Genomic DNA, 9,016 nt, shown 5'->3' with positions numbered 1-9,016 from the left:
TGGCGGGAATGGTTTTTATTTCAAAAGACAATACAAGACAGTTGTCAATTTTAGTATCAAAACACTTGATATAGGTTGTCCTCTAACTGGCCCCATAAACCACCACAACCAATGAGCCTCTCTCAAGCCTAAGCTACACAATGCAAACCTCACGCAGATCTCACTACTGTGCCTCACGAACAGAACCTCAACAATGCACTGCAATGTGGCTTGGACCTGATTCAAGACAATAAGAGCACTCCTGGGTAACGGGGGGGGCTGAAGGGATCCCCTCAGTGTAAGCAAAGCTCTTCACACAAGAGGCAGTTTTATACATGAGCTGTTACAATTGATCAGCAATGAGTGATAAAGCTCAGTGCAATAGCACTTCGTGAAGGCAGATTCAAACCCACTGGCAGCAATGGGTTAGAGGGGCTCCTGCTTCTCTAGTCAATGGCCAAAGGGGAGTGACTGGCACACACAGGGCCAAGAGGCCCATGTGACTAATTCTTCCATTCATGAGTGTTCAAAGAGAACAGGTTTGGTCTTTTTAAAAAAAGAAAGTAATCTCCTCTTTGCTCCAACGGCTCTGCCATGCAAGGAGAGAAACTAAGGCTGAGAAACTGAAGGCCCTTTTTTGGGCCATCTGCTCCTGCAAGAGTTCCAGTTCTGACAGGATGCATTAGTGCCCAGCAGAAAGGATCCCTGCATTCCTAGCCAGGCTACTCAAACTTAACACCCAGCACCAGAACTGCTCCACCTCCCCCTGGCGGGGGGGCAAAGGGGACCAGAGCTGATGAGCAAAAGAGGTTAATATCAAATTTTAAAGCCAACAGCTTCTTTTAGGTGCCGCTTGTGAGCCCCAGAGTTATTTGGAATGTTTACAATGGTTGCTACAAAAAAGGTAGTTACAAAATGTGTACATCTCACACGTTCTCCAGACATTATTGCATTGTTTGTATTTCCCTTAATGATGCTGTTTAAGGCTCCGCCCAACCTGGTGACCTTTAACCCTGAGGTGACTTGGCAGAAGTTGGTTTGGTTGAATTGGCAAGAGAAGGTAACCCTGGGGGTTAAAGGGCAGCTCATTTGCTGGGTGGGGCAGAGGCGATGGCAGGGATCCTTTACATGTCGTTCAGGTCCAGCAGGGTCTGGTCCAGCATTCTTTGCGTGCAGAGATGCTCCTCTTTGGTGGATTTCAGTTTATCTAGTGGGAGGAAGAGTCAGACAGTTACCAGTCACATAGGTACAGCCCCTGCTGAGACCGGCATGAACTCTTTCCCAGCACACTGCTTTGGTTAGCTCATTAGACTTCAGAGGCAGGGCCAATCGCAGCAAGATCTCCAGTCTACTTGGCAGGCAGAGGTGTCAGACTGAAGCTAGCCTCCCCCAGATCTCCCATTGCTTCAGCATCATGCCTCTTGCATTTCCAGATCTCAAAACCCAGAGAGTGGCTTTGTTTGCCTAATGGTAGCTTGGGGAGACTGCTGCAAACCCCAGCCAAAACATAATGGGCAATTCCTTTCAGCCACAGACTAACTGGACCCCTGCAGGTGATCAGCCTGGTCAGAAAGGTCATGGGACCACCGGCTAATGCCAGACTGGACAGCAGGCCTCAGTTCTAAACACACTGCCTCTTCACGAGGGCCGAGAGCTTGAGGAAGGAGAGACTATTCTGTGCATTACTCTGACCTCCAGGACAGTCCAAAGTTGATGCAGTGAGGGGAAGGCAAGGCACCTTGCTAGAGACAGCTCTGCCCAAGATACACATGGACCGCAGGATCTACAGGCTTTTCCCCTGAGCAGGCTCTCAAGGGGGATAGTTCCAAGCTTACACAGGCTTGGCCACTACAAGCCACAGCCTCCAACTCAGCAAGTCCTTGGACAACAGCAGCTCACTCCCAAGAGGCCTCTCCACACCCCAGGCCACATAGTCTTAACAGTGACCAGGCTTCTCCACAGGCCTTCTGGATGGAGCTTGGGTTTATGAAAGCAGCACAAGTTTGCATTTTGTCTTACAGACCGCAAGGTCAGTGGTTTATTGTCATTAGAAACAGCCATCAATCCATGCAGCAGGAGATCCTACAGACATTCAGCATATAGTAAGTTGGTCAGTCACAGCACTTACAGACATCGGATATTGTCAAAAGCAGCATCTACAGCAACTCATCTAACCGACAGGTCTCCAATGCAGCCAGCCCCATCACACTGACTGTTAGAGCCAGAACAACAGCCCCAGGGACACTCCCCACTGCACTGATCGAGTGCGACTGCCCAGAGCGATCAGAATCAGGAGGAATTAGTCCTGGGGAGGTTTATTCATGGAGAACAGAGGTTACCTTTTGAAAAAAAAGTAAGTACATTAGAGGCTAGACTTTAGCTGCCTCATTAAATAGCAGTAATTGCATAAAATCTGCTAATCTGCCAGTCTGTTAAGAATGATCAGATTTCACTGTGGTCCACAGTACTGGTGCTCACAATAAGCTTGTTTAGGGTCATTAGTGGGCCACCTTCTCAGTCACACAGATCATGCAGCGTTAACTTCAGCTCATTAGCGAGCAGGCGATTTCTCTCAAGCTGGCCGTACAGGCGCTCTGCATCAGCAACAGGAGGATTAGGGGAAACAAGAGGAAGAGAAAAAGAGAGAAAGGGAAGGTTAGTAGAGTACCAAGATGAGCAAGTCATACAACCTGTCCCTAACATGTGGCATTCTGAGGATCATAAGTCCCAGCTTGTTTTTACAGCTTGAGACATGGAGACAGAATGAGACCAGCACTGCCGACTTGCTTTTCAGCTCAGAAAGCCTGTGGTAGAAGCCAAGTGTGGCCAGATTAGAAGTCCTATTGAGGGACTATGGAGGCATAGGAAGGAAGATGGATTGTCCCTGGAAAATGAAGCCTGCAGGGTAATGTGTGTTCTTTATGCCCAGGAACAGGAGAGCCTTTGGATACACCCTTTTGACTACAGTGCAGCTATGTGACTAGAAATGGATGGGCACTGGGAGTTTCCCCAGCATCCCTCAGAAAGGATGTGGGACAGCAGTCACTGCCTGTGACGGTCAGTATGTCATGCTTAGCAGCTCAGGATGGGTTTATAACATGGACACAGGACCAAAAGCCTCATCTGCTTTCAAAGCTAACTGAAGGTCAGAGATGGATTCCAGGCCCCTGCTGCTGAACACAGAACCAACAGCAGGATGATCAGCCACAGAAGTGCCGAGGGAGACCTGCCAGCCCTGCACCCAGCTGCACCAGAGACGGACGGTGGAAGTCTCAGAGCAAGGGTCTCTGATCTTCTCAAGCAGCAGCCAATTCATGGGAGCCTGCCAACTTTCCAAAACCAGACAAGTGGGCTCCAGCGCCATGTGCTCTCAGAGCAAAACCAACCAAGCTAACCAGACCAGTCCTGTGGGGAGCAAGAGAACCCAGCTTAGGCATAGACCCTAACAGCCTTCACTCACTGCTTTCCTGAGCCCCTCGGATTAAACACCCTCCCACACCACACACAGGACAGTCATCTTTGACAGCCTGCCTCAAGGGAATCCGGTGCTCTTAGTACTACCTCTTGCTGGGGGAAGGAAGGCTGGAGAGGCCATGGCTTCGTTCAGCTGCACCGTATCATTAAGGTCATACAGGTATGCACTGGTCAGCAGATGCTGCTAGCCTAGTCCAAGTGTAGGCCCTTAAGATGTGGCCCTTGCAAGAGAAGTCAGCAGGCCTGACAACTGCCAGTGCCTCTTAGTCCCACTGAAACCCCTCCCCGAGAATGGAATTCCAAGTCCCTGTCCGTGGGAAGTCAAGCTATCCTCCGCTCGCCTCCTGAATCAAGCAACATGCTTCAGGGGGAACCTTTCTAGGGGTTTACAGGTGTTCTCTGCCCTCAAACCTGCTCTATGTTCTAATTAATCTTCAGCCTAATGTTAGGATATCAAGATCATGGAGATGATTTCATGATGGCTCTGGCCTGGACAGCCATTGCAGTGATCCCCAGCAGACAGCAGTAGCACAAGAACCCGCCAGTTTTAGTTAATCGGCGCCTCTGTAGACACCGCACCTGGAACCAATACAGCCAGTTTCCCAAGGACAGGATTTCTGGGGGTGGAGGGGTTTGTGGTGTGCTCTGGTTTTCTAAAGAGCATTCTACAGTGGGCCTCTAATAGCTGAACCTAGAGTGCAGGTCCCAGCACACTGACCCCCCCTTTCTTGGAGCAGGATGGGGAGCTAGAACCCGACCATTATTGCTGCTTGCTGGGACCCATTCTGTTCCGTTTCAAGGCAGTCTGGGCTCCTGGCAGGCTGCCACTGCAGCCCTTGGTTGGGCAGACTGGTCACCCTGGGGAGGTCTGAGTGCGCCCTGGTGAGCAAAGCATGAATATGTAATGCCAGTGGGAGCGGAACTGCCTGTGGCCTTGAGCAGTGGAGCCAGAGAAGGGCTTTCATGTGACTGTCAGAGCCATCTCCATACTGGGGAGCAGAGGGAGATGAGGAAGGAACCAGAGGGATTTCCCCTCCCCCCCACTTCATTTACTGCCCAGACCCAAGGGAGGAGAATCCAGCAGCTAGACAGTACTTGTTCTTGAGCCCATGATTTCAGCCAGAGACACCCCACAGCCTTGCAAGGGGGGCCTTGAAGTTCTCAACAGCATTGCAGGAGGCTTTCTAGTCCCCCACTCACTCTCTGTAGAGAACTGCTGAGCCCAGCCCTCATGTTAGCCTGCCTATGCATGTGCCAACCAAGCTGGTTGGACCACAAAGCGTTCACCACCCCAGGTCAGGAATTGCAGCAACCAAGCAGCCATGCCCAACACTCCTTGCAAGTGTTATCTAGCATGACTGGCAGGGAGAGGGCCTGCTGACACCCCAGTCCGGTCCCTGGCTGTTTCAATTTACATTGAAGAGGCAGACCCCCGGGAGCCACTTGGAGCTGCAGATTCCGATACAAGTGGCTGTTTCTTGGCCTCCCAGCCCCAAGTGAGAATGTTTGGTTCAAGGGCAGGAAGTGGGCACTTTTAACCTCATCCCTTCAGGAGTGGCAACATCAGACAAGCAGGGAAGGTTTCCAAGGGCAAAGATTTCAGTGTGAGGACTAGTCACTTGTGCTTTGACACTGGGGCGGTTGGAGAGGTGGTAGAGAAGCAAAAGGAGGCATCGTGCAAGTGTCTTGATATGACGCAACATGAAAACTTCAGCATCTTGGAGCTTCTCAAGCCACAATAGCTGCATCCCAACAAGTCAGCACGTAGCCTTGTCAGGGCAGGGACTCTGTTTGCACAGCTCCTTGCAATGGTACCATCCTAACTGGGTGCTGCTGTAATCCAGCTGAATGAACTGGAAGGGGCTACATAGCTGAAGAGTAGCGTGAAGTGAGAGCAGGCTGGGGCAAGGCTTCTGAACTACAGAAGATCTGGCTCATGAAGGGTTATGTTTGGAGATTACACCAGGACTTCCAGGACAAAGTGAAAATTTGAGACACAGGAAAGGAGAGAGATTTGGTGAGCCACAGTGGGCAGCAGACGTGATGTCAGCCTGGGTAGTGTTCATAATCCCAAACGTTCTAGTAACTTGTGTAAGTCAAGTGACACGTGCCAGTATGCAGAGTGACTGGTTCCTACCATCAGCTGTGACCCCAGCACTACACTCCAGGGGAAGATCCCACAATCCCGCATATCTGCTGTCGGAGCACTTTGGCCAAGAGGCATGCATGGATTTCCAACATTAGCTTCTACACCCCTCAGCTTGACAGATGGACATTTTGCACTACAGAAGCTGGGATCTTGTCTCCACCCAGACAGAATTCAGTGCAGCCACTGGTACAGCTTTAGCACCTGACCAACCCTGTCCAACTGGAATTCACATGTGCTTTCCTGGGTTTGTTAGCTTTTGCATCCAGCCAGGTGGATCACTGACCAGGGTAAAGCAGACAAGGTGTACGTAGTGACTTTACAGTGAGCCAGCATTTGACTGCATCCCACAGGGGAATGAGATGTGAAAGCCATTAACTACCAAGACCAGGATACAAATGCAGCTTCAGATTTCCTGCTGCAACCCCAAGGAACCATTCAGTCCTTATGGAGCACTCAGCACTTTGTATTGTTTGCAGATATGCAATTCAGACATATGAGCCAAGAACAGACAACAGCAGAATGAAGAATTTAGTGCATCAACATCTATATATTCCACTGACATGGGGGAGTTACATTGGCCTGGAGGCAACACTGAAACGGTTACAGTCAGGCAGCCAGTCTAGAAATCCATTGCTCAGTAGCGCCAGCCATTTCACTCACCATCAATGTATACATCAAGTTGTTCCTTAGAGTGACATCATGCTCAAGCAATAGCAAGTACAAAAGGAGCTTTATGACATGAAATATGCAGATGAGAACACCCCCCCCCCCCCCCCCCCCAGCCCCTGTACCCAGACAGACTGAAAAGGCAGCCCCTCTGAGCACAGCAGTGTCTGGCACAATAGGTCAGACAGAGGAAGCTTTGTTTGAGGGCAAGTGCGGCACAACGGCTCCTGCGTGTCAGTGTTTATTCCCAGGGATGCCCTGCATACAGTCTAACTGGACATGGGCACTGGAATTCAGAGAGTAGCAGAAAGAGCATAAGTGAAGGGTGCAGATGCAGAACAAGCCACCAAGCAGAGAGGCAAATCCAAAGTGGAGTTTGGAATATCAGATTTATCTGTATGAAATAGAGAAGGAGACACTTGTTTTAAGAGGCCCTTAAGGGTTTGTACACTGCAAGCTTGGGTTTATGGCGCTTTCAGATGTTAGAAACAAGGATGCTTACTTCTGAGTGCGTATCAGCCCCTTCCTTGGTTAGTGGGTGAGGGAGCAGGCAGAGTCCACACCAAGCCACAAAGCCAGTTATAGTAACACTAGTTTTGGCTACTTCCAGAGCAGTTTATGGATCTTCTCAATCCCAGGATCATGTATCTGGTATTTGACTAGCACTAACTGCAGCCTCTGCCACACTAGATCTTGCAAAACAATGGCACATTGTCACTCCTGCAGGAAGCGTTCTCTGGAATAGCTGGGAACTGCATTACTTGGCACAGATTAAATGAATTCACGCCCTTCCCGGTTCATTCCAAGCTAGCCCTGCGTCATATAGTATTGTACACGCACATCACAATAATCTAACTCAAGCGTTAGTCACAGCATGCTGACAGACACGGCTGCATTAATCTAGAGGCAGAGACCTGCAGGAAATGCTACCAGTCTTCTGGGTAAGTTCTCAGTCACAGCAAACCAAGCAAGTTCTGGCTGTTTAGCCTGCTCAAGCAGAGGCAAACCCCACCACAGCCAGCTGATATTTACATGGAAGTCATATCATTGAGGGCGTGGTCCAATTCCTCACTAATTGCTTTGTACTTCAGTTTCTGGGCATAAAGCTCATCTAAAGAGGTTTGGAGGAGAACAAAAAGGAAACAGTAAGAAAGGCGGAGGAATAGTCCAAATACCCAGAGGCAGGAAATGCAGCACGGAATCCAGGAACAGGGGGAAATGAAGTTGGAGGTAAAAAGCCACGACTCAATGTAGCTAGGAACCCAGCTCTCCATTTTGTTTGGAGACAGGGCCAGGCTTGGTACAGTTTAATCAAGAAGTGCCTTGCAAGTTACAAATACCAGTTCCTTGAGGAGCAGGGCCAATAACTTCAAAGCAATGCAGCTTAAGATGTGTTGACTCACAAGGGTCACCTGCCTGACTGGATCTGCAGTAACCAATGATGAGAGGTGTAAGCAATGAAGAACCCCCCACCCATTTGGTGGGGGAGCTGAACTGGTTTCCCCAGCTAGAGGGCAGAGATCAGCTAAGTGAGTATTTTCATCTCAGTTTCAATATGAAACCCCAAGGTTACCATGCTTAGTGGCTTTAGTCATCTAGTCTACAGATGTAGGGAATTCCCATTACAGAGAGCATGTACAATTAGCAGGAGAAATCCCAGCACGCAAAACACACCTGTGTTATCTAATCAGCTGGAGAAAGCTAGCAGACTACCTGCCTTAATTGGAGGCCTGGAATTCAGTCTTACGAGAGTTTTAGTACTGATCTTGCCAGCTCCACTTAATTCCAAGGGAATAGGACTTCTGGCTACAGTACAGCTGTTACAGAGTGCCCAAAGGACCATGTCTTGTTCAGTCTTAAAGTAGGTCACTTCAGCGGCGGGTTTGTAGATCAGAGCCAACAGTCTCATGATCAATAGGTTTCGAGCAGAGCATGCAGATAGATATTTTCGCAGTTGTTGTAATGAAGGCCTTCCACTGGATAACTGGCTTACCATAAAACAGCCACGGAAACGGATCTAGAAAGTACAGCTTAGGTGACAGTAGTCACTGTACTGAGAGCCTCAGTCTAGAAATCATGCTATCTTTGCAAGAGTCAAGCTCTGATGTAGCCAAGAAGCTAGTTAGACCCAAGTCTTTACCATTTTGAGCTCCCAAAAGCTAGGCAATCAACAGGAGACAGACTGCTTAAGTCACTGGGTGAGGGCAGGCTGAGTTGTTGCCTTCCTCCACCCTTCGAGACAGATGAAGTCTGAACTATGGCTTTCCACTAAGAGGAATTTAAACAGGTTTTAGGGTAGTGCTGAAGACCAGAGAGCCATTCCATGTGCTGGAAGTTGCTGCACTCCATGGTTGGCACCTCCTAAGTAAAGGTTTCATGGGTCTAGTATGAGTACTTGCTTGTACCTGGTTATAACATACGCCATGGGTTTCAGCTGCACTAACCTGACAAACATCTTACTGTCCTGTCCCTACCTACTGAGGTTCTCAGGATGCTGAACAATACCTTTCCCCAACCCCACTCCAGAAATTTCAGACTCGAGAACGAGTTATCCTGACCACACACATGCATTTTAAGCAACAAAACGCAGGGAAATCCCAGCTGCTTAGCCTGGAGTGGCCAGGTGACACCTGAGTGCCAAGCAGCAATCTAGGAACACGTCACACCAACACTTATTCAGCCTCAGTGCAGAGACTGAGCTGGGTTGTTTAACAGTCGATACCAGGTCCAGAGTGACTCAGCAGCTCT

At 49.4% G+C, this 9,016-nt stretch overlaps 1 protein-coding gene across 12 annotated transcripts in view; it reads right to left on the bottom strand.

The window, feature by feature from the left end:
* The window catches only part of TPM3 (tropomyosin 3), a 31,942-nt gene continuing 22,926 nt past the window's right edge, over window positions 1–9,016 (bottom strand). For 4 of the 12 annotated variants that reach the window (XM_054011060.1, XM_054011057.1, XM_054011066.1 and 1 more), the window contains 2 exons: window positions 7,301–7,379; window positions 6,537–6,662 (listed from right to left, as the gene is read on the bottom strand). In XM_054011060.1, coding sequence (XP_053867035.1) covers window positions 6,659–6,662; window positions 7,301–7,379 — 83 coding nt within the window. In that variant the 3' untranslated portion in view covers window positions 6,537–6,658. Of the gene's footprint in view, window positions 1,187–1,987; window positions 2,574–6,536; window positions 6,663–7,300; window positions 7,380–9,016 lie in introns of those variants that run through there. The other 8 variants (XM_054011061.1, XM_054011058.1, XM_054011067.1 and 5 more) reach the window with 2 other exon arrangements.

This window comes from Malaclemys terrapin, chromosome 21, assembly GCF_027887155.1.
Source record: "Malaclemys terrapin pileata isolate rMalTer1 chromosome 21, rMalTer1.hap1, whole genome shotgun sequence".
NCBI lineage: Eukaryota > Metazoa > Chordata > Testudines > Emydidae > Malaclemys > Malaclemys terrapin.
Note: the sequence above shows the minus strand (reverse complement) of the source record. Positions and strands in the feature narration are given on the sequence as shown.